The sequence below is a fragment of the Bombina bombina genome, chromosome 6, assembly GCF_027579735.1.
Source record: "Bombina bombina isolate aBomBom1 chromosome 6, aBomBom1.pri, whole genome shotgun sequence".
In the NCBI taxonomy this organism is placed as follows: domain Eukaryota; kingdom Metazoa; phylum Chordata; class Amphibia; order Anura; family Bombinatoridae; genus Bombina; species Bombina bombina.
Window position 1 is genome coordinate 743,249,984 of NC_069504.1, and position 26,706 is coordinate 743,276,689.

The 26,706-nt window shown below is 44.6% G+C and overlaps 1 protein-coding gene across 1 annotated transcript in view; it reads right to left on the bottom strand.

Annotated features, from left to right (window-relative positions):
* Positions 1-26,706, bottom strand: part of KAT6A (lysine acetyltransferase 6A) — a 646,904-nt gene that overhangs the window by 14,771 nt on the left and 605,427 nt on the right. Inside the window, 3 exon segments of the mRNA XM_053719413.1 lie at positions 21,385-21,624; positions 21,626-21,748; positions 21,750-21,944. Of these exon segments, the coding sequence (XP_053575388.1) occupies positions 21,385-21,624; positions 21,626-21,748; positions 21,750-21,944 (558 nt within the window).

The following is a 26,706-nucleotide window of genomic DNA, read 5'->3' on the forward strand; positions in this document are numbered from 1 at the left end:
AAAAAAAAAAACACCACAGATCTCTCACAGCTTCCTACTAGTTAGGCTGCAAGAGAATGACTGACTATGATAGGTGAGGAGCTATATAGCAAGCTCTGCTGGGTAATTCTCTTGCAGTTTCCTGTTAGGAAGAGAAATATTCCATAAGTAATGGATGACCCGTGGACTGACTACACTTAACAGGAGAAAACAAATTATGCTTACTTGATAATTTAATTTCCATCGAGGGGAGGAGAGTCCACAGCTTCATTCATTACTGTTGGGAATTAAGAACCTGGCCACCAGGAGGAGGCAAAGACACCCCAGCCAAAGGCTTAAATACCTCCCCCACTTCCCTCATCCCCCAGTCATTCTGCTGAGGGAACAAGGAACAGTAGGAGAAACAGGGTATAAATGGTGCTAGAAGATAAATTAAATTTAGGTCCGCCCATCGGATACGGCTGGGAGCCGTGGACTCTCCTCCCCTCAATGGAAATTAGATTATCAGGTAAGCATAATTTATGTTTTCCATCTAAAGGGGAGGAGAGTCCATGGCTTCATTCATTACTGTTGGGAACATATACCCAAGCTTTAGGGGACACTGAATGAAACCGGGAGGGAAAAGTAGAAGAGGCCTTCTGCCCCTTGCGCTTCCCTGAATACACCACAAAAAGAGATGTAGACTGTCTGAAATCCTTTGTAGCCTGAAGATAGAACTTTAAGGCACGGACTACATTCAGGTTATGAAGTAACCTCTCCTTAGAAGAAGAATGGTTAGGACACAAAGAAGGAACAACAATTTCCTGATTGATGTTACGGTTAGACACCACCTTGGGAAGAAACCTCAAACCAGTGCGAAGCACAGACTTATCCACATGAAAAAACAGATAAGGAGGCTCACATTGCAAGGCAGCCAGTTCAGATACTCTGCGTGCAAATGCAATGGCCAACCGGACAGCATCTTAATGTCAATGGAATGCATAGGCTCAAACGGAACCCTCTGCAAAACCTTAAGGACCATGGGGGAGCAGACTGTGTAAAGACAGGCCTGATTCTAGACAAAGCCTGAACAAAGGATTGTATGTCAGGGAGCTTAGCGAGTCTGTTATGCAAAAAGACTGATAATGCTGAAATCTGTCCCTTTAAGGAACTAGCGGCAAGACCCTTCTACAAACTGTCCTGGAGAAAGGACAGAATCCTGGATACCTTCATCTTATGCCAAGGATATCCATGCTTCTCACACTAGGACAAGTCCCCCACACCTTATGGTAGATTTGATGAGTGACTGGTTTCCTTGCCTGAATAAGAGTATCAATCACCCTTTCAGAAAAGCCTCTCTTGGCCAATACTAGACATTCTATCTCCAAGCAGTCAGCCACAGAGAATCTAGATTTTGATGCTGAAAGGGGCCCTGTTCCAGCAGATCCCTGCGACAGGGTAACCTCCACGGCGGAGAGGATAACATCCCCACCAAATCCGCAAACCATGTCCTTCGCGGCCACAATGGAGCAATCAGAATGGCCGAAGCTCGCTCCTGTGTGATGCGTGCCACTACACGAGGTTGAAGTGGTAACGGTGGAAAAATGTAAGCTAGGCTGAACCCCCAAGGCACCACTAAGGCATCTATTAGCTCTGCCTGGGGATCCCTGGATCATGACCCATATCGGGGTAGCTTGCATTTGAGTTTGGACGCCATGAGATCTATCTCCGGCTTTCCCCACCTGAGACAAATCTCTGCAAACACTTCGGGGTGAAGAGACCATTCCCCTGGATGGAAGGATTGCCTGCTAAGAAAGTCTGCTTCCCAGTTGTCCACACCTAGAATGTGAATCGCTGAGAGCAAACAGCTGTGGGACTCCGCCCACTACAAGATCAGAGACACCTCCCTCATAGCTAGGGAGGCTCCTCGTACCCCCCTGATGGTTGAAGTAAGCCACCGAGGTAATGTCGGTCTGGAATCTGATGAAGTTGAACGACCCCAGAGGCGGCCATGCCTTCAGAGCATTGTAGATTGCTCGGAGTTTCCGAATATTTATCAGGAGGGACTCTTCCCGGGACCATTTTCCTTGTGCCATCCTGGCACCCCAAACGGCTCCCCATCCTGCTAGACTTGCGTGCATGGTCACAATCTCCCAGGACGGTCTCAAGAAGGATGTCCCCATGGACAGTTGCTCCAGACGGATCCACCAAGAGAGGGAGATCCGAGTCCGAGCATCCATGGATATCTGCTGTGACAGATCTGAATGATCGCCGTTACACTGTCTCAACATGCACAATTGAAGAAATCTCAGATGGAACTTGGCGAAAGGAATGACGTCTATGCTGGAAACCATGAGTCCGATCACCTCCATACACTGAGCCACCGAGGGGCTTGAGGAGGACTGAAGGGCAAGATGGTCTGTGAGAAATATCTTCATGGAGTCTATTATCGTGCCCAGGAACTCCACCCTGTTGCTGGGAACCAGGGAACTCTTTCCTGAATTGATCTTCCAACCGTGAGATTGGAGCAAAAGAAGAAGCGCCCTCGAATGATCCTCTGCGAGCCTGAGCGAAGGCGCCTAAACTAGGATGCCGATCAGATAGGGCGCCACAGCAATGCCCCTGGATCTGGCCACTGCAAGTAGCGCCCCAGAATCTATGTGAAAATTCTTGGGGCCGTCGCCAGGCCAAAGGGAAGGGCCACAAATTTAAAGTGTTGGTCCAGAAAAGCAAATTTTAGGAACATTAAGTGGTCCCTGTGAATTGGCACATGAAGGTAAGCGTCCTTCAAGTTTATAGTTGTCATGAACTGTCCCTCTTGAACTAGGGGCAGAATAGATCTGATCGTTTCCATTTTAAACGATGGAACACTCAAACTTGTTTAAATGGGCGGAACGTGCCTTCCTTCTTTGGAACCACAAAAATATACTCTGCTTAGACTATCAATAATGCGCCGGCTTCCAAGTGTTCCCTTGGACTTGTCTGCTTTTGCGGCGGGCAGCTGGCTCTGGGCCTTGTCCGCACAAAAGGGGCGAAAAACAAAATTTATGCTTACCTGATAAATGTATTTCTCTTGTGGTGTATCCAGTCCACGGGTTCATCCATTACTTGTGGGATATTCTCCTTCCCAACAGGAAGCTGCAAGAGGACACCCACAGCAGAGCTGTCTATATAGCTCCTCCTCTAACTGCCACCCCCAGTCATTCGACCGAAGACAAGCAAGAAAAAAAGGAGAAACTATAGGGTGCAGTGGTGACTGTGGTTTAAAAATAAAAAACATGAGTAAGCCTTGGATTCACACCAATGAGGATATTTACACCATATCTTATGATAGATTTTCCTGGTGACAGGCTTTCGAGCCTGAATTAAGGTATCAATGACCGATTCGGAAAAACCACGCTTTGATAGAATCAAGCGTATAATCTCCAAGCAGTCAGAAGTAGAGAAATTAGATTTGGATGTTTGAAGGGACATTGAAATAGAAGGTCCTGCCTTAGCGGCAGAGTCCATGGTGGAAAGGATGACATGTCCACCAGATCTGCATACCAAGTCCTGCGTGGCCACGCAGGGGCTATCAAGATCACCGAAGCTCTCTCCTGCTTGATCTTGGCAATCCGACGAGGGAGCAGAGGAGACGGTGGAAACACATAAGCCAGGCTGAAGGACCAGGGCGCTGCTAGAGTAACTATCAGCGCTGCCTTGGGATCGGTGGACCTGGACCCGTAACAAGGAAGCTTGGCGTTCTGACGAGACGCCATGAGATCCAGTTCTGGTTTGCCCCAAAGTTGGATCAACTGGGCAAAAACCTCCGGATGGAGCTCCCACTCCCCCGGATGAAAAGTCTGCCGACTTAGAAAATCCGCCTCCCAGTTCTCTACTCCTGGGATATGGATAGCTTAGAGATGGCAAGAGTGAACCTCTGCCCATAGAATTATCTTTGAAACCTCCAACATTGCCAGGGGGCTCCTTGTTCCCCCCTGATGGTTGATATAGTCTACTGATGTTGTCCGACTGAAATCTGATGAACCTGACCGCAGCTAGCTGAGGCCAAGCCTGAAGAGCATTGAATATTGCTCTTAGTTACAGAACGTTTATCAGAAGGAGGGCCTCCTCCTGAGTCCACGAACCCTGAGCCTTCAGGGAGTTCCAGACTGCACCCCAGCCCAGAAGGCTGGCATCTGTCGTTACTATAGACCATTCTGGCCTGTGGAAACTCATTCCCTTGGACAGATGGACCCGAGATAGCCACCAGAGAAGAGAATCCCTGGTCTCTTGATCCAGATTTAGTAGAGGGGACAAATCTGTGTAATCCCCATTCCACTGATTGAGCATGCAAAGTTGCAGTGGTCTGAGATGTAGGCGGGCAAACTGAACTATGTCCATTGCCGCTACCATTAATCCGATTACCTCCATACACTGAGCCACTGAAGGAAGAGAAATGGAATAAAGAGCACGGCAGGAAGTTAGAAGTTTTGACAACCTGACCTCTGTCAGATAAATCTTCATTTCTACTGAATCTATCAGAGTTCCTAGGAAGGAAACCTCTTGTGAGAGGTGAAGAGAGAAACTCTTTCCTTCATTACACCTTCCACCCGTGAGCCTAAGGAATGCACAGGAGAACAATGTCCATATGGGACCAAGGCGATTTGAAAGTTGATGCCTGTATCAGGATGTCGTCTAGGTAAGGGGCTACTGCTATACCCCGCGGTCTTAGAACCGCCAGAAGGGACCCTAGAACCTTCGTAAAGATTCTTGGTGCCGTAGCTAACCCTAAGGGAAGAGCCACAAACTGGTAATGCCTGTCTAGGAAGGCGAACCATGAGAAACTGATGAAGATCCCTGTGTATCGGAATATGTAGATAAGCATCCTTTAAATCCACGGTAGTCATATATTGACCCTCCTGGATCATAGGTAGGATGGTTCGAATAGTCTCCATCTTGAAGCATGGGACCCTGAGAAATTTGTTTAGGATCTTGAGATCCAAGATTGGTCTGAATGTTCCCTCTTTCTTGGGAACTATAAACATATTTGAATAGAAGCCCTGCCCCTGTTCCTCCTTGGAACTGGGTGGATCAATCCCATAACTAGTAGGTCTTGAACGCAATGTAAGAATGCCTCTCTTTATCTGGTTTGCAGATAATTGTGAGAGATGAAATCTCCCCTTAGGAGGATGAAGCTTGAAATAAGAAGATATCCCCTGGGAAACAATCTCCAGAGCCCAGGGATCCTGGACGTCTCTTGCCCAAGCCTGGGCGAGATGAGAAAGTCTAACCCCCACTAGATCCGGTCCCGGATCGGGGGCTATTCCTTCATCGTGTCTTAGAGGCAGCAGCAGGCTTTTGGCCTGTTTCCCCTAGTTCCAAGCCTGGTTAGGTCTCCAGACTGGCTTGGACTGGGCAAAATTTCCTTCTTGTTTTGTAGAAGAGGAAGATGAAGCTGCGCCACTCGAAGTTTATAAAGGAACGAAAATTAGTCTGTTTGGTCCTTAACTTGTTGGACCTATCCTGGGGAAGGGCGTGGCCTTTTACTCCTAGTAATATCAGAAATGATCTCCTTCAGTCCAGGCCCAAATAGGGTCTGCCCTTTGAAGGGGATCTTGAGAAGTTTAGACTTTGAAGTGACATCAGCTGACTAGGATTTAAACCATAGCGCCCTACGTGCCTGAATGGCAAAACCTGAATTTTTAGCCGTTAGCTTGGTTAATGCAAAACGCTGTCAGAAATAAATGAATTGGCTAACTATAAGAGCTTTAAGCCTGTCAAGGATATCATCCAACGGGGTCTCTACCTGTAAAGGCCTCCTCCAGAGACTCGAACCAGAAAGCCGCTGCAGCAGTGACTGGGGCAATGCATGCAAGAGGCTGGAGAATAAAACCTTGTTGTATAAAGATTTTCTTAAGGAAACCCTCTAATTTCTTATCCATAGGATCTAGGAAAGCACAACTGTCCTCGACAGGAATAGTGTACGGCTAGCTAGGGTAGAGACTGCTCCCTCCACCTTAGGGACCGTCTGCCACAAGTCATGTGTAGCGGCATCTATAGGAAAACATTTTCTTAAAAGCAGGAGGGGGAGAGAAAGGCACAACTGGTCTATCCCATTCCTTAGTAATAATTTCCTGAAAACCTCTTAGGGATTGAAAAACATCAGTGTAAAACAGGCACTGCAAAGTATTTGTCCATTTTACACAATTTCTCTGGGACTACAATGGTGTCACAGTCATCCAGAGTCGCTAAAACCTCCCTGAGCAACACCGCGGGAGGTGTTCAAGCTTAAATTTAAATGCTGTCATTTCAGAGTCAGACTGAAGTAACGCCTTCCCTGAATCAGAAATGTCACCCACAGATAGAAGCTCTCCTGCTTCGGCTTCTGTACATTGTGAGGGTACATCAGACATAGCTACTAAAGCGTCAGAAAGCTCTGTATTTGTTCTAGCCCAGAGCTGTCTCGCTTTCCTTGTAACCATGGCAGGTTTGGACAATACCTCTGTGAGGGGTATGATTCATAACTGCCGCCATGTCTTGTAATAGTAAACGCATTGAACGCGCTAGATGTACTTGCCGTCCCTTGAGCGGGAGTTATAGGTTCTGACACGTGTGGGAGAGCTAGATGGCATAACCTCCCTTTTGTCAGTCTCAGAAACCTCAGGTGATAAATCTTTAAAAGCATAATATGATCTTTATAACTTATAGAAAGGTCAGTGGCATTTTGGTACAACATTCTAAGATGGGGGTTCCCCACAATGGCTTCTATACATAAAGAACAAGGAGTTTTCTCTATGTCAGACATGTATAACAGACTAGTAATGAGACAAGGCAAGCTTGGTAAAACACTTTATAAATGATAACGCCCCTACGCTTATCAGAACATGGTAAGGCATGGATCACTATCGACACCGACGTTTTCAGTTGATCCGCGAAATCTGAGGGCCAACGAATCTCTCCCGCAGGAGTAATGGTTGGACCCTGGGGCGCTGCATGTACAATTGGAGATGGATGCAGGGAACGCACCTCACGGGACGGGGCCCCCTCAGAGGTGGACGGCTCAGTAGTACTAGACATCAGATTTCTCTTAGATGTCGTAACTTTATTAAGGCATGTGAATATAGTTTGAGCAGGCTGATCTACCAGAACCTCCTCACAAACACGAGGGAATAAGACCTTGTTAAAGAGGGCGAGCCTCTAACCGCGTCAGAGTCCTCTATAGCTTGTGCGGTTATTAAGGACTAGATTAACTTAATAAATAACCTCCATTGGCTTCTATGACCCGGACTCAGAAACCGATTTGTCTCCTACGCCGCATATCAACAGAGGAAGACAGATAGCCACACCGGTTCATATGGAATGCCTGGCAGGACCGCCCCTGCCTAAGGAGGAAAACACGCCAAAAAAACGCTGCAAAATACTCCCGTAAGTCATCTGAAAGTTCCACATCATTGCCAGTCTCTCATCTTGCACATAACGCAGCAATGACGACAAACAATATCATGTATAAACCCCCCCCTGTTCAATTATCCCCTTACAAGGAATATTAACCCTTGATTCTTTTAAAGATAAAAGCGTCACACTGTAACCCTGTCTTCCGGTGTTATCATAAGTAATAAAAAATGAAACGATCTTACCAGAATCTACGCCGTGAACAGGAACATGGCCCTTCAGTGTGACAGGTCAGTAGCCTCACTCCTGAAATGGACTTGAGCTTAAAAAGGCAGGCAGTGAAACTCGGTCAACACTGATTGCTTGTGGAGCTGTTAATAGGAGTCGGGATGGTTTCGCAGAAAGGACTCTCCCTGCATCTCCGGACTCATAACTTTCACCCAGGGTCTCACTGAAAGGCTGACAGGACTATTTAAAACTCCAGTCCCCAATGTGAATAGTACTACCGTCCATAAGAGACTACTCCGATCTTCGGCACTTCTCTGCCGCCTCCTGTAACGAAAGGCAAAGAGATGACTGGGGATGAGGGAAGTGGGGGAGGTATTTTTAAGCCTTTGGCTGGGGTTTCTTTGCCTCCTCCTGGTGGCCAGGGTTCTCAATTCCCAACCGAAATGAATGAAGCTGTGGACTCTCCTCCCCTTTAGATGGAAATAACCAACATATAGAATGCAAAAAAAAAAACAAGCCAAAAGCAGAAAAACATTTGGTCACTTTCATAAATGGTAAATAGCAGCAGCTTGTCATTTCTTAAATATTCCAAATACACATTTTAATTGTCAAACATTTAGCATCAGTTCAGCACCACCACAAAAAAAATGGATATGATTAATGTATTTTTCAATAAAAATAATTAAAATCAGAAGATAAAAAGTATTCGTCACTTCACATGTTGCAATGTAGACTGGGGAATTATGGGTAAGGTAATAACCTTATGTATGGCAAAAGTAATGCTTACTCTGCTGGCAATAATCCTTTTACAGATGATGGTGTGACAAAGAGAGGGTAGAAAAACATGTGACCATAATACTATTTGATAGCTAGAACATTAGTTTTCCAAACACAGCTAAAAGCCTGCCTCACATTTAGTACGGTTGAAATCTGTTTTTTAGCGCAGCAATTATTTTCTGAGCAGATGGATGTCCAGGAGGATTTACGAACTAGAATCAACACCTTATGAGGAAAAGTGAGGCCTTACATAATCATTCTACCAACACATTTACAAAGTCAGCTTCTATATCATTTTAGACATTTTGACTATATTCTTAACGCACAATTGAGAGGACAGTGGATTATGGACATGGCGGAGGATAAGGCAGAGGAGTGACTGGCTATGACTGAATCGATGTGGAGATTGGCACCCTGGGAACTTGTAGAAGTAGTTCAGTTATACCTTTGTGGTTCTGGAAGTGGTGAATGGTATTCATGTTTAATGATTCTTATGATATAATATTAGTTGCATAGGACAAACTGTTCAAGTGGACAGTTTTTTTACAGCAAATATAGGACTTTAAAAACATCCCATAAATGTCCAATGATTTTTCTTTCTGTCCTGAGGATGCAGCTTGTTACTGCTGTACTAGGTTTTGATTGTAATGTTTACACTACAAAAAAAGGAAATTTATGCTTACCTGATAAATTTATTATTTTACGATATGAGTTCCACGGGATTTCATCCTTACTTATGGGATTAGCCAAAAGGAAAGAGAGGTCGACGTAGCTTTCTGGCCCCTACGTCTTCCAGAAAAAACAACAAATAATGAAGTATGATTGACGAAAACTCTTTAGTCGCCTGCAAATAAAACTTCAGGTACAAACCACGTCCAAGATATGTAACAGGTAGCTCCTTCTTAGAAGACGGATTAGGACAAAAGGAAGGAACAACAATTCCTGATTAATATTCTATTAGAAACAACCTTAGGAAGGAACCAGGTCCTCACCCTGATGATTGATGTAAGGCCACAGTTGTGAGGTTGTCAGAATGAACACGGATGAATTTGGCCGGCAGCCAACTGGAGGCCACGCCTGAAGAGCAGTGAATATCGCTCTCAATTCCAGAATATTGATTGGAAGTAGAGGACTTCGACTGAGTCCACACACACCTGATCCTTCAGGGAATTCCAGACTGCACACCAACCTAGTAGACTGGCGTCCGTTGTCACTATCACCATAAGGGTCTGCGGAAGCAAGTCCCTTGGGGACAGATGATCCAGCGACAACCACCAAAGAAGATGAGTCTCTTGGTCTCCTGATCCAGATCTGAGGAGACAAATTTGCATAATCTCCATTCCACTGCCTGAGCATGCTCAGCTGTAGTGGTTTGAGATGAAAACGAGCAAACGGAATGATGTCCATTGCTGCCACCATCAATCCAATACCTCCATGCACTGAGCCACTGATGGGCCGAGGATTGGACTGAAGGGCTCTGCATGTATTCAGAATCTTTAACTTTCCTACCTCTGTCAAGAAAATTTTCATGGAGTATAGAATCTATTAGAGTTCCCAGGAAAGGAACCCTTGTCTGGGAATTAGTGAACTCTTTTCTAGATTCACCTTCCACTCCCGAGAGTCCTAAGAAAGACAGAACCATATCTGTATGAGTTCTTGTCAGCTGATACGACGCCTGGATCAGAATATCGTCCAGATAAGGCGCCACTTGCAATGCCCCGCGGTCTGAGAACCGCCAGCAGAGACCCTAGAACCTTCGTGAAGATCCTGGGTGCTGTGGCCAGTCCCGAAAGGAAGAACCGACGAACTGAAAAAGTTTGGCCAGGAGGCAAACCTTAGAAACTGGTGATGATCTCTGTGGATAGGAATATGCAGATATGCATCCTTTAAGGTCCACTGTAAGTCATATATAGACCCTCCTGGATCAATCGAAGAATAGTCCGAATGGTCTCCATCTTGAAGATGGAACTCTGAGAAACTTGTTTAGACTTTTGAGGTCTAAAATGGGTCGGAATGTTCCCTCTTTTTTGGGAACTACAAAGATTTGAGTAAAACCCCTGTCCCTGCTCCTGCATTGGAACGGGGACAGATTACTCCCAATAGTGGAGAGGTCTCTTACACAACGTAAGAACGCCTCTCTTTTTATCTGGTCTACAGACAATCGTGAAAGAAGAAACCTTGCCCCTTGGAAAAGAGTTCTGAACTCCAGCTGATACCCCTGATACAACGATTTCCAGTGTCCAGGGATCCTGAAGGTCTCTTATCCAAGCCTGGGACAAAGAGAGAGAAGTCTGCCCCCTACTAGATCCGGTCCTGGATCGGGCGCCGCCCTTCATGCTGTCTTGGGAGGCAGCAGCGGGCTCTTGGGTTGTTTACCCTTGTTCCAAGCCTGATTGGGTCTCCAGATGACTTGGCTTGTGCAAAATTCCCTTCCTGTTTAGCGGAAGAAGAAGAGGGGACTCCCTTGAAATTTCGAAAGTAACGAAAATTATTCTGTTTACCATTTTGTTTAGCTGCTTTATCCTGATGTAGGAGATGACCCTTACCTCTCGTAATGTCAGAAATGATTTCTTTCAAGTCAGGCGCGAATAGAGTCTTTCCTTTGAAAGGAATAGCCAAAAGCTTAGATTTAGAGGATCACATCAGTAGACCAAGATTTTAACCATAAAGCTCTACGCGCTAAAATTGGCAAATCCTGCATTCTTAGCCGCCAGCTTGCTAACTGAAAGGCGGCATCCGTAATAAAAGAATTAGCCAGCTTTAAGGGCCTTAATTCTATCTAGTATTTCCTCCAAGAGTCTCAGTCTTAAGAGACTCTTCTAAGGCGTCAAAACCAAAAGGCAGCCGCAGTTGTAACTGGTACAATACAAGCGGCTGTTGTAATAGAAAACCCTGATAAATATATAGCTTTTCTAGAAGACCCTCCACCTTTTTTATCCATAGGATCTTTGAAAGCACAACTGTCCTCAATAGGAATAGTTGTAACGCTTAGCCAGGGTAGATATAGCTTCCCTCCACCTTAGGGACTGTTTTGCCAGAATCCCGAACAGTGTCAGCTAGTAGGATTACATTTTCTTAAAATTAGGAGAGGGTGAGAATGGGATACCCGGTCTTTCCCATCTCCCGCGTAACAATTTCCGAAATTCTCTTAGGAACCGGAAACACATCAGAATAAGAAGGAACCTCAAAGTATTTGTCCATCTTACACAATTTCTCTGGTGGTACCACAATAGAGTCACAGTCATCCAGAGTCGCTAAAACCTCCCAAAGTAAAAGGTGGAGGTGTTCAAGCTTAAATCTGAAGGACATGACGTCTGAGTCTATCTGAGGCAACGCTCTCCCTGAGTCGGAAAGCTCCCTCTCAGATAAAAGCTCCCTACCCCCCAAATCAGATCCCTGGGAGGGCACATCGGAGATAACCATCAAAGTTTCAGAAGTCACAGGAACCAAAGTGGTGTCTGTCCTGCTGCGTTTGCCCTGTAATACTGGTAACTTGGATAAAACTTCTGTAAGGGTGGATGACATAACTGCAGCCATATCCTGCAGAGTAAATGAAGTGGACGCAGTTGAAGAACCATGGCGTCGCTTGAGTGGGATGTTAAGGGCTGTGACGCTTGGGGAGAAAGAATTGGCATACCATGAGTCTCATCCAGTCTGAGAAGCATCCTGCGCTATATCTTTATTAAGAAAAATTTTAAACCCTCGACACAGCTCTTCCTGCGGCGCTTACCTGCCCCCTCACACTGAGGACAACGGTACCCGTGCAGCAAGCGTCTAGACTTCCCTGAGTTCCACTACCCCATCGCGGTCCAAACAGAAGACACCGGAGTCGTCCGACCAACTCCCAGATAGGCACTGCGCTGAGTCTGTTCGTGCGAAAAATGCCCCGCCCATCGTGGGCGTATCAAAGCGGAACTCCCGCGCGGCCCAGAACCTTTGTAATAAAAAATAAAAATGGAGCCACCGGAGTATTGCACTTCAAAAAGACAGTGCCCCACATGAAGTCAGTTCCCCTGTAACCATGCCGCAAGCATATGCAGTATCTATGTGATCCGGAATTCACTCCGCAACCCCAGTGTCAGCCCACACATTAAAAGGTTAATAAAGGTGAAACATACTCTTCAACCGCACCCCATATCAATCATTATCCCATAATGCTAGCATCTCTGTATACCCCTTTAGCTAGATACATAGGGCACAGGCATAGGTCAGCTTAGCGAGAGACAGTCCTTTCTGAGGTACCCAGTGTCACAGAAAAACAAAAGACTGCACATACCTCCATGTTGAGTAACAACAATGACTCTTCCCACACTACAAGAGGTCCTTCATCTACTCCCAGAATCTGTGGGAACAACTGGGTCTTAGATAAACTTGCTAAGACCATATGCATCAGGGCAGCCCCCATTGGGAGTCACAGAGGACGGATGTAATCTGCACAGACCCTATAGCTTTACCCTGAGAAAAATAGTACACACTGGCACCATTTAAAAATAATAAACACTTGATTGAAGAATCTAAACTAACACCTCACTTTACCTCTTCCTATCACTAACACAGGCAAAGAGAATGACTGGAGTGGGAGGAGCTATATATACAGCTCCACTGTGGTGCTCTTTGCCTCCTCCTGCTGACCAGGAGGCGTAATCCCATAAGGATGAAATCCCTGGACTCGTCATATCTTGTAAAAGAAAACAATATTTAAAAAAAAAAAAAAAAAAAGTTAAAAAATAACATTCTGAAGTCATTGAAGGGTGGATTAATCCACTGTGTTCTACCGTTTATTTTGATTCCTAAAATTCTGTACTAGTTCAGGGACGCATGAATTTATAAACAATAAACACCAACACTAGACCACAATGGAGTAACCAGATCATTATTACTGTGACATTTACTTGAAAGATAAGGACACAAATTAATAGACCACATTCTTTAAAATATGGGGTTTTAGTATGTATTTCTATGGTTAGGGGGGTAATTAAAGCATATTGAAAATCGCGAAAAACACCAAAATAAAACTAATGTTGAGAGTTATTTGTCAATGTTATGAAAATTAGCAGCTAGGACGACACAGGAAACACTCATTTGAAAGAGCAGGATTGTCTATTGTTGGGGGTGGGCAAAATAGGTGATGCCTCACCCCCACTTGATGTCCCATATATCTGTAGTTCTGTCAATTGATAACACTAGCTATGTAACCTATCTAAAGGACAAGAGACCCCTAATGTGAAAAATAGTTTACTCTAATCTGAGTGCACTTTATCATTTTAATGGCAATCACCTACTAATGACACCTCTTCAAAACATTGCACAGTCTGTACTTGGGGAAGGTGATCAGCATCACCATGCTCAACTGAAAATCAGAGGGGGTACGACCTCATTTAAAAAGAGGGAAATTACCTTATTCACAGGAGGGATCTCATACTCTAATTATATCAGAAGGGGTGTCAATGGCTTTATAGTAGCTCCCCAACCACTAGAATGGACCTTGTCTTCTATTAGGGCAGGAGAACATTTTTAATGGCGACAACCCGCATCCTAAAGGGACAAGTAACCCCTCATTTGAAAGAATGAGACTGCACTTGTCCATCTAGCATATACAGCGGGAATATATGGGCTCTGTTAAAGCTTTACCTTCTAGGTATAAGTTCTTCTGCAGTCACCATTTTTATGTTGATTACCTGCATCTTTAAGGGGCATGCGACCACTAGTTTGAAAGGGTAGACTCCACTCTTTCAAAACAGAATTTATGTTTACCTGATAAATTTCTTTCTCCAACGGTGTGTCCGGTCCACGGCGTCATCCTTACTTGTGGGATATTCTCTTCCCCAACAGGAAATGGCAAAGAGCCCAGCAAAGGCTGGGCACATGATCCCTCCTAGGCTCCGCCTACCCCAGTCATTCGACCGACGTTAAGGAGGAATATTTGCATAGGAGAAACCATATGGTACCGTGGTGACTGTAGTTAAAGAAAATAAATTATCAGACCTGATTAAAAAACCCGGGGCGGGCCGTGGACCGGACACACCGTTGGAGAAAGAAATTTTATCTGTTAAACATAAATTCTGTTTTCTCAAACTTGGGTGTGTCGGGTCCACGGCGTCATCCTTACTTGTGGGAACCAATACCAAAGCTTTAGGACACGGATGAAGGGAGGGAGCAAATCAGGTCACCTAAATGGAAGGCACCACGGCTTGCAAAACCTTTCTCCCAAAAATAGCCTCAGAAGAAGCAAAAGTATCAAACTTGTAAAATTTGGTAAAAGTGTGCAGTGAAGACCAAGTCGCTGCCCTACATAACTGATCAACAGAAGCCTCGTTCTTGAAGGCCCATGTGGAAGCCACAGCCCTAGTGGAATGAGCTGTGATTCTTTCGGGAGGCTGCCGTCGGCAGTCTCGTAAGCCAATCTGATGATGCTTTTAATCCAAAAAGAGAGAGAGGTAGAAGTTGCTTTTTGACCTCTCCTTTTACCTGAATAAACAACAAACAAGGAAGATGTTTGTCTAAAATCCTTTGTAGCATCTAAATAGAATTTTAGAGCGCGAACAACATCCAAATTGTGCAACAAACGTTCCTTCTTTGAAACTGGTTTTGGACCCAGAGAAGGTACGATAATCTCCTGGTTAATGTTTTTGTTAGAAACAACTTTTGGAAGAAAACCAGGTTTAGTACGTAAAACCACCTTATCTGCATGGAACACCAGATAAGGAGGAGAACACTGCAGAGCATATAATTCTGAGACTCTTCTAGCAGAAGAAATCGCAACTAAAAACAAAACTTTCCAAGATAATAACTTAATATCAACGGAATGTAAGGGTTCCAACGGAACCCCCTGAAGAACTGAAAGAACTAAATTGAGACTCCAAGGAGGAGTCAAAGGTTTGTAAACAGGCTTGATTCTAACCAGAGCCTGAACAAAGGCTTGAACATCTGGCACAACTGCCAGCTTTTTGTGAAGTAATACCGACAAGGGCAGAAATCTGTCCCTTCAGGGAACTAGCAGATAATCCTTTTTCCAATCCTTCTTGAAGGAAGGATAGAATCCTAGAATCTTAACCTTGTCCCAAGGGAATCCTTTAGATTCACACCAACAGATATATTTTTTCCAAATTTTGTGGTAAATCTTTCTAGTTACAGGCTTTCTGGCCTGAACAAGAGTATCGATAACAGAATCTGAGAATCCTCGCTTCGATAAAAGCAAGCGTTCAATCTCCAAGCAGTCAGCTGGAGTGAAACCAGATTCGGATGTTCGAACGGACCCTGAACAAGAAGGTCTCGTCTCAAAGGTAGCTTCCAAGGTGGAGCCGATGACATATTCACCAGATCTGCATACCAAGTCCTGCGTGGCCACGCAGGAGCTATCAAGATCACCGACGCCCTCTCCTGATTGATCCTGGCTACCAGCCTGGGGATGAGAGGAAATGGCGGGAACACATAAGCTAGTTTGAAGGTCCAAGGTGCTACTAGTGCATCCACTAGAGCCGCCTTGGGATCCCTGGATCTGGCCCCGTAGCAAGGAACTTTGAAGTTCTGACGAGAGGCCATCAGATCCATGTCTGGAATGCCCCACAGGTGAGTGACTTGGGCAAAGATTTCCGGATGGAGTTCCCACTCCCCCGGATGCAATGTCTGACGACTCAGAAAATCCGCTTCCCAATTTTCCACTCCTGGGATGTGGATAGCAGACAGGTGGCAGGAGTGAGACTCCGCCCATAGAATGATTTTGGTCACTTCTTCCATCGCTAGGGAACTCCTTGTTCCCCCCTGATGGTTGATGTACGCAACAGTTGTCATGTTGTCTGATTGAAACCGTATGAACTTGGTCCTCGCTAGCCGAGGCCAGGCCTTGAGAGCATTGAATATCGCTCTCAGTTCCAGAATATTTATCGGTAGAAGAGATTCTTCCCGAGACCAAAGACCCTGAGCTTTCAGGGATCCCCAGACCGCGCCCCAGCCCATCAGACTGGCGTCGGTCGTGACAATGACCCACTCTGGTCTGCGGAACGTCATCCCTTGAGACAGATTGTCCAGGGACAGCCACCAACGGAGTGAGTCTCTGGTCCTCTGATTTACTTGTATCTTCGGAGACAAGTCTGTATAGTCCCCATTCCACTGACTGAGCATGCACAGTTGTAATGGTCTTAGATGAATGCGCGCAAAAGGAACTATGTCCATCGCCGCTACCATCAACCCGATCACTTCCATGCACTGAGCTATGGAAGGAAGAGGAACGGAATGAAGTATCCGACAAGAGTCTAGAAGTTTTTGTTTTTCTGGCCTCTGTTAGAAAGATCCTCATTTCTAAAGAGTCTATAATTGTTCCCAAGAAGGGAAACCCTGTTGACGGGGATAGAGAACTCTTTTCCACGTTCACTTTCCAGCCGTGAGATCTGAGAAAGGCCAGGACAATGTCCGTGTGAGCCTTTGCTTGAGGAAGGGACGACGCTTGAATCAGAATGTCGTCCAGGTAAGGTACTACTGCAATGCCCCTTGGTCTTAGCACCGCTAGAAGGGAGCCTAGTACCTTTGTGAAAATCCTTGGAGCAGTGGCTAATCCGAAAGGAAGCGCCACGAACTGGTAATGTTTGTCCAGGAATGCAAACCTTAGGAACCGATGATGTTCCTTGTGGATAGGAATATGTAGATACGCATCCTTTAAATCCACCGTGGTCATGAATTGACCCTCCTGGATGGAAGGAAGAATAGTTCGAATGGTTTCCATCTTGAAAGATGGAACCTTGAGAAACTTGTTTAAGATCTTGAGATCTAAGATTGGTCCTGAACGTTCCCTCTTTTTTGGGGACTATGAACAGATTGGAGTAGAACCCCATCCCTTGTTCTCTTAGTGGAACAGGATGAATCACTCCCATTTTTAACAGGTCTACTACACAATGTAAGAACGCCTGTCTTTTTATGTGGTCTGAAGACAACTGAGACCTGTGGAACCTCCCCCTTGGGGGAAGTCCCTTGAATTCCAGAAGATAACCCTGGGAGACTATTTCTAGCGCCCAAGGATCCAGAACATCTCTTGCCCAAGCCTGAGCGAAGAGAGAGAGTCTGCCCCCCACCAGATCCGGTCCCGGATCGGGGGCCAATATTTCATGCTGTCTTGGTAGCAGTGGCAGGCTTCTTGGCCTGCTTTCCCTTGTTCCAGCCTTGCATTGGTCTCCAAGCTGGCTTGGCTTGAGAAGTATTACCCTCTTGCTTAGAGGACGTAGCACTTTGGGCTGGTCCGTTTTTACGAAAGGGACGAAAATTGGGTCTATTTTTCGCCTTGAAAGGCCGATCCTGAGGAAGGGCGTGGCCCTTACCCCCAGTGATATCCGAGATAATCTCTTTCAAGTCAGGGCCAAACAGCGTTTTCCCCTTGAAAGGAATGTTTAGTAGCTTGTTCTTGGAAGACGCGTCAGCCGACCAAGATTTCAACCAAAGCGCTCTGCGCGCCACAATAGCAAACCCAGAATTCTTAGCCGCTAACCTAGCCAATTGCAAAGTGGCGTCTAGGGTGAAAGAATTAGCCAATTTGAGAGCATTGATTCTGTCCATAATCTCCTCATAAGGAGGAGAATCACTATCGAGCGCCTTTATCAGTTCATCAAACCAGAAACATGCGGCTGTAGTGACAGGGACAATGCATGAAATTGTTTGTAGAAGGTAACCTGCTGAACACACATCTTTTTAAGCAAACCTTCTAATTTTTTATCCATAGGATCTTTGAAAGCACAACTATCCTCTATGGGTATAGTGGTGCGTTTTTGTTTAAAGTAGAAACCGCTCCCTCGACCTTGGGGACTGTCTGCCATAAGTCCTTTCTGGGGTCGACCATAGGAAACAATTTTTTAAATATGGGGGGAGGGACGAAAGGAATACCGGGCCTTTCCCATTCTTTATTAACAATGTCCGCCACCCGCTTGGGTATAGGAAAAGCTTCTGGGAGCTCCGGCACCTCTAGGAACTTGTCCATTTTACATAGTTTCTCTGGGATGACCAACTTTTCACAATCATCCAGAGTGGATAATACCTCCTTAAGCAGAATGCGGAGATGTTCCAACTTAAATTTAAATGCAATTACATCAGGTTCAGCCTGTTGAGAAATGTTCCCTGAATCAGTAATTTCTCCCTCAGACAAAACCTCCCTGGCCCCCTCAGATTGGGTTAGGGGCCCTTCAGAGATATTAATATCAGCGTCGTCATGCTCTTGAGTAACTAAAACAGAGCAGCCACGCTTACGCTGACAAGGGTTCATTTTGGCTAAAATGTTTTTGACAGAATTATCCATTACAGCCGTTAATTGTTGCATAGTAAGCAGTATTGGCGCGCTAGATGTACTAGGGGCCTCCTGAGTGGGCAAGACTCGTGTAGACGAAGGAGGGAATGATGCAGTACCATGCTTACTCCCCTCACTTGAGGAATCATCTTGGGCATCATTGTCATTATCACATAAATCACATTTATTTAAATGAACAGGAATTCTGGCTTCCCCACATTCAGAACACAGTCTATCTGGTAGTTCAGACATGTTAAACAGGCATAAACTTGATAATAAAGTACAAAAAACGTTTTAAAATAAAACCGTTACTGTCACTTTAAATTTTAAACTGAACACACTTTATTACTGCAATTGCGAAAAAACATGAAGGAATTGTACAAAATTCACCAAATTTTCACCACAGTGTCTTAAAGCCTTAAAAGTATTGCACAGCAAATTTGGAAGCTTTAACCCTTAAAATAACGGAACCGGAGCCGTTTTAACACTTTAACCCCTTTACAGTCCCTGGTATCTGCTTTGCTGAGACCCAACCAAGCCCAAAGGGGAATACGATACCAAATGACGCCTTCAGAAAGTCTTTTCTAAGTATCAGAGCTCCTCTCACATGCGACTGCATGCCATGCCTCTCAAAAACAAGTGCGCCACACCGGCGCGAAAATGAGACTCTGCTTATGCTTTGGGAAAGCCCCAGAGAAATAAGGTGTCTAATACAGTGCCTGCCGATATTATAATATCAATAAACCCAGATAAAATGATTCCTCAAGCTAAATATGTTTTAAAACTGAATCGATTTAGCCCAGAAAAGTCTACAATCTTAATAAGCCCTTGTAAAGCCCTTATTTACCATCGTAATAAACATGGCTTACCGGATCCCATAGGGAAAAATGACAGCTTCCAGCATTACATCGTCTTGTTAGAATGTGTCATACCTCAAGCAGCAAGAGACTGCACACTGTTCCCCCAACTGAAGTTAATTGCTCTCAACAGTCCTGTGTGGAACAGCCATGGATTTTAGTTACGGTGCTAAAATCATTTTCCTCATACAAACAGAAATCTTCATCTCTTTTCTGTTTCTGAGTAAATAGTACATACCAGCACTATTTTAAAAATAACAAACTCTTGATTGAATAATAAAAACTACAGTTAAACACTAAAAAACCTCTAAGCCATCTCCGTGGAGATGTTGCCTGTACAACGGCAAAGAGAATGACTGGGGTAGGCGGAGCCTAGGAGGGATCATGTGACCAGCTTTGCTGGGCTCTTTGCCATTTCCTGTTGGGGAAGAGAATATCCCACAAGTAAGGATGACGCCGTGGACCGGACACACCTATGTTGGAGAAATAAGGGGTCTTTTGTAAGTGGTCTGGGAGTTGAGATACAGCTTTCAAACCAACCCCTTACAGCTCTATATTCTTGATGGAAATCCCTGAATCAGTAGGTAGTTTTCTGCCTCCTGTGACATCATTACGATCCTATGTGGTGGTAACATAAGGTGTTTTAAGAAGGAAACTGCAATTTTCTTCTGCATATGCAGTGTGTGTGCTCAGGATCCTATCGAAATGGTGTTCCCGAGGAGGATGACTTGAGGACTCTTTCAGGGCGCTGAGCAGAGGACAACAATATGTTGTCATATAGTTATTGTAAAAATCCCTTTTAAAGCGACACGAAGCCCAACATTTTTCTTTTATTATTCAGATAGAGAATAACATTTTATAAAAAGTTTCCAATTTAAGTTCTATTATCAAATTTGCTTCATTCTCATATTATTTGTTGAAGACATACCTAGGTAGTGTGCACATGCCTGAAGCACTACATGACCGGAAATAGTGCTGCTATCTAGTGCCCTAGTTAATGTATAACATTGTTGTAACACTGCTGCCATATAGTGCTGAAGGCATGTGCACATGAGCTTACATCACTGCTTTTCAACAAATAAACAAAGAAAATGTTATAATAGAAGTAATATGGAAAAGTTGTTTAAAATGTTATGCGCTATCTGAATCATGAAAGAACATTTTTGGGTTTATGTCTCTTTAAAATGTCTGTGGATTAGAGACCTAAAGCTATCACTATTCTGTCCACTTCCTGCAGTCTGGGCTGCAAAAACACCAAGAAGCCTACTTCATCTCTGAAGTATGCTATAAATTGTGGTTAAAGCGCCATCAAAACCAAAATGTTTCTTTCTTTCAAGATTCAGATAGAGATAAGTGATTTTAAACAACTTTCAAATTATTTTCTATTTAATTTGTTTTGTTCTCTTAGTATTCTTTTTTGCTGGCTGCACATATATGTTATTGCACACTTTATGTGTTCAAACTAGCTTCCAGTAGTGCATTGCTGCTTTTTTCAACAGATACTAAGAGCATGAAGCACATTAAATAGAAATACATTGGAAAGTTGTTTATGAATTCCTTTAAATGCATCATAAAAGAAAACATTGGGGTTACATGTCCCTTTAAGTGGTATAGCACATACCAGATAAGCACTACTGATTTTAGACTCACTGCTCTGAATCCCCCCGATGGACATTGTGCTCTGCTATCTTCTGTACTCTATTTGCTTCCTCATGTGCACAGACACGGACAAGACCTGAGCTGTACCTAACCACGGAAATGTCTTATATTTCTAGGTTCTCACAATTTTGGAGCACACAGGGGTTAGCAGCTGTTCCAAAATTCTGATTATTCTACTTCATGTTCTACCCAACAGTGATAGTTTGCATTTCCTTTGTTGCATCCAGCATAGTACATTCATATACACACACACACACACGTGCTTACCTTGCGTTTGAGAGCAGGTTTTGTGAGGATGGGTGGAGAGTCTGAGCGCAAGCTATGATTTTCTTCATCATCATCATCATCCTCCTCTTCATCATCCTCTTCTTCACTGCTCTCACTGAAATGCCTCAGCTGTGGGCGCTCACATTCAAAACGTTTTGACAAACGCTCTTGTTGCTCTAAGAAGTCTCTACGCAGCATAGAATCCCCCAGCCTTTTCAGTCTGCCCCTTCGTAATCTTGGGGCGTCCCCTTTCTCCACTACGCCTAGGGGGTGCTGGAACATCTCTAGCCAGCAACCTCAGAAGGTCTGCAGTCCGGCTGGAGGACGATCCAGGAGTTCGACCTCGTCGACCCCTGCGACCTCTTACGCCCTCTACCTTTAGGTTGAATATTTGCAGGCAAGTTGTTCCGGAATAAGTCCTGAAATTGTCGAGGGTTAGGAAAATGATGGACTGGTGAACTTGGACGAAAAGGTAGAGGTGGTGGGCTCTTTTCTTTCTCCAAAACAGGGCAAGAGTCCTGGTCCTTAGAAACCCGAGTGATGCTTCTTATCATCTGATCCTAAAGAAGGAAAAACAGTAAGATCCAAAAACTACAAATTAAGTCAAAAGTTACTAAATTTATTGTATGTAATAATATGAATTATGTCAGTGTCATAAAGAAAATGTATTGGAATACTACACTGTTATTTGAAAATATATACATTTTTTATGCTTACCTGATAAATTATTTCCTTTCAGAATTATGATGGTTCACAGTCCCCCATAAAATATGGGATATATTTCCCGCCACTAGGAGGAGGTCAAGAACCCATACAAGAGCTTTAAAACCCTCCAAGCTCCCATATCTCTATAGTTTTTACGTATAGCCGAGTAGAGATAGGAGGGAAAGACAAAACAGGGTCTATAGAGGTGTCATTGGGACTGTCGCGCAAAAATTTAAATGGCCGGGGCCTGTGGACCATTATCAGTACGAAAGAAAATAAACAGTTAAACTTAATTTTCTTTCGCAAAATTATGATGGGCCATAGTCCTCCATAAGATTTTGAGATTAATACCCAAGCCAACGGTCTGTTACGAAAGGGTGGGGCAATTTTTCTGGCAGTTCCTGCTAAAAAGCAAAACCTCGAGCAATAAACACTGGGGGCGGGGGGGGGGGGGTATGTAGATAAGACATGTTGCAGCTCTGCAAATCTGCTCCAAAAGATGTAAAATCTTTCAAGAACCCACACTGTTTCAATTGCTCTTGAAGAAAGAGCTGAAACGCTCTTAGAAAGGTGACCTTCCAGCCGTCAAGAAGAGTTGAGACAAAACACTACCTTGGTAGCTTTCTGCCCCTTACTACATTTAGTAGTGAAAAAAAAACGAACTAGAGGTTTGACTGAAAACTATAGTTGCTTGAGAAAAGAACTTTAAAACTTTTACTAAAATCAAATTATGTAATATCTGCTACCTAGAGTTAGCAGAATCCAAGATGGAGAAAACTTAAATTATGCTTACCTGATAATTTTCTTCAGATAGAAAGAGTCCACAGCTGCATTCATTACTTTTGGGAATTCAGAACCTGGCCACCAGGAGGAGGAAAAGACACCCCAACCAAAGGCTTAAAATACTCCTCCCACTTCCCTAATCCCTCAATCATTCTGCCAAGGAACAAGGAAAAGTAGAAGAAATATCAGGGTAAAAAGGTGCCAGAGAAACAAAAATAACGGACGCCCCACAGAAAAAATACGGGCGGGGAGCTGTGGACTCTTTCCATCTAAAGAAAGTAAAATTTTTAGGTAAGCATAATTTAAGTTTTTCTTCATAAATGGAAAAAGTCCACAGCTGCATTCATTACTTTTGGGAAAACAATAACCAAGCTATAGAGGACCCAATGTAAAAACAGGAGGGTACAAGAGACGGACCATTCTGAGGGCACCAGGCCTGAAAACCCCTACCCAACAAAATCCTGCTTTGCCCGAAGCCGAGAACAACTTTGGAAAAAAAGGAAAAGGCCCAAAGACACTGACCCGCAGATAGTCCACAGCAGTGCTAGAGACCGCAGGAACTAGACTTGACTGAGTCAACAGCCTCCAAGAGACACAGTCGCCCAGCAGTAGGTCTCCAAACACACCCCTTACTAAAGAAAGGGAACAAACTACTGTATTCATCCACAAAGAAGAAAAGGCACGGAGAAAACAAGATTGTACTTGTAAAGTGCAGCTAATACTCCTTAAGGGACTCAAGGCGCTGCTCATTTTATCAACCTCGAAAGGAGGAAAGGCTGAGCAGACCTCGCCGGGGATCGAACTTGCAACCCGCGGATTGCTACAGTGCAGAGTAGCCACAGTGCATTAGTATGTTGAGCTAGCTTCAAGCTAGCATAAGGAACTCCGAGAAAAAAAAACCTAAAAAGGGCACAAACACCAAGCAAACAAACCCGAGAAACCAGGTCAGGCTAATAGAGACCCAACCAGTCTCATAGAAACAAGGGGAGGCAACGCCCAGACCCCCAGAAACAGAAACCACGGGATAAGGCCGGGGAATTTAAAACAGAGAGGATCTTCCCCTAACCACAGTGCAACCGCACTCTAAAAAGCAACTGAAGACGAAGGTCCCCCAAGTCGAAAAAAGTTAGCTCAGAATACCGAAATATTCAGAAACGAAACCTTGTGCAGCAAGCTCAGATAGTTCTGACGAACAATCACTTTAAGCAAAAACACTGCAGTCATCTAAAAAGAAATCAGATGAAGATAGGATCCTTCAGATAGCTAAATATCCACTAACCAGCGGATAACGCTGCAGGCTAAGAGCCGCCAGTCCTTCCCACAAATCTTGAACATGGAGAAAGGAGAAACCTCAAGAGGCTTACCATACCTCGAATGCTCAGAGGACGAATTTAACAGAGCAACCAAGTCACGCTATTTCTCTAGAGCCTAAAGGCCCCAAGGGCAACATTAAGGGAAAAGAGAACGAGAACAGAGTCACCCGAAAGAGTAGAAAATAAAGGCTAGTCCTCCATAATCCTTTCAGATTAACGTTCCAGAGGACCACACCCAAGGGAGAAGAATGCAAAGCATCCCTAACTCAGGCAGAAAAACATCCCCTAAGCAAAAAGCTTGGAAAAAGAAACACCTCCTCCTATCGCCGCCCCTGAAATGGAGATGACTAACTCCCGAAGGAAGACAGAGCCTCATGGCCTTCACTTCCTAATTAAGTGGCCAAAGTCGCCAGAAAAACCAGACAAAGTCCAGAAAGTTTTGACCCAAAGGAGGATAACCTCTAAAGGAACAAGTCCAAAAAGGACACTTCCAAAGAGACCATGAAAGCCAAAACCGTAAGAACAGCGGTATGAAGGACCTAAATCCTCCAAGCCTCCAACCCACAATGGGAAGGAATACTCTAGTTTCCGGAACAAATGGAAACGACTGAGCATGTCGCTGCAGAACTCAACCGAGTCCCGGTCCACTAGATTGAAAGGAGAATGAGGAATGTCAAGGCCACATAGAGTCTCCCCCGATGATGGAGGGATAAAGAACAGACTTTTGTAAACAGTACGACCACAAAATCGCGAGTATCAATTCCAGAGAAGAAAGTTCCCGAAGGAAACATCACACCACAACATGAGCTTTAGACCAAATAAAAATCATCCTCACCGGATGAAAATAAAGGATAAGGCAACCCGTAGGTTATCGCCCAGGAAGAACGGACAGACCTGCAGGAGCAGCCCAACAGGAGTCCGAGGCTTCAAAACTTAGAACTGGAAAAGGATACTCAAATAAGAGACTATAAGAAGATTACTTTATCCCCTTATGTCTATTTATGCAAGCCAGTCGAAGAGTAAGACTGAGAATCCCCAGACCCATTAAGAGTGGGATCCTCCAGCAACGCCAAAAAAGTGTCTTAGTAGAACATGAAGGCACGCCATGTATAACGAAAGGTGCAACATACCTCCGCCGGGACAAAAGGAAACACCGGCCTCGAAGGTTGACCCCCTGAGGCCTCAGGGGCCGTCGCTCCCCCGGAAGGCTGAACTGAACCAGGCGATCCCACGCCTGATGAGCCCCGGTTAACGAAACGAACAATATCGTAAGCACATTCCCGAGAGGTGCAGATGCACCAGCGTCAAAGATGTGGCCATGTGGAAACTGTGTTGTAACCACCGGTGGGAACAGGACACATTCCTTAGAAAGGATAAGTAGCGTTTGTGTTACCTGCATGCGTAGTAAGAGTTGGTGGTAGGGAACTCGTCTAGTGAGAAATAGAATTCCCAGAGGCGGATGGCTCAGTGGGCACCCAATTCAACGATCCCGAGGAACAGAGCACTCTAAAACTGCATTCAGAACTTAACTGATGGGCATGTATCACCCAGGCCAATTCATATTCTTTGCAAGAAGTAGAGTCTGAATCAGAGACATCGGTTTCTAAGAATCCTCCATAACTGGGACACTGCCACCTCCAGAGAACCAGACACCAGCAGACCAGGATGTCTCCGTCGCCATGCGGTCAGGAAAGCGGAAATGGAGTCACAAGGTAAATTGTGCAGTCCATGCAAAAGCGTGCCTGACCTTAAAGACTGTGTCACTAGACATAGGCCGTTAAATTCCAAAATAGCCATGAGCCAAAGCAACACTACACAGTAGCAGACAGAATCACATAAACATGATTATAAACCCCCCTGTTCAATAATCTCCCTCAGGAGATATTAACCCTTGGTTCCTAGATACAAAAAGGAGCCTCACTGAGACCCTATGTTAAAGTTATCCCCAAAAGGTTGTAGCTCCTCTCGAATAAACAGTTGAATTACAATACATCCATGATGAAAGTAAAATGAAACTATCTTACCGGAATCTACGCCGTGGAACAGGAACACGGCCCTTCAAATGTAACAGATAGTAGAGTTGCTTCTGCCATGGACTTGAGAGAAAAAACAGAATTTATGCTTACCTGATAAATTACTTTCTCCAACGGTGTGTCCGGTCCACGGCGTCATCCTTACTTGTGGGATATTCTCTTCCCCAACAGGAAATGGCAAAGAGCCCAGCAAAGCTGGTCATATGATCCCTCCTAGGCTCCGCCTACCCCAGTCATTCGACCGACGTACAGGAGGAAATATGCATAGGAGAAACCATATGATACCGTGGTGACTGTAGTTAGAGAAAATAATTCATCAGACCTGATTAAAAAACCAGGGCGGGCCGTGGACCGGACACACCGTTGGAGAAAGTAATTTATCAGGTAAGCATAAATTCTGTTTTCTCCAACATAGGTGTGTCCGGTCCACGGCGTCATCCTTACTTGTGGGAACCAATACCAAAGCTTTAGGACACGGATGAAGGGAG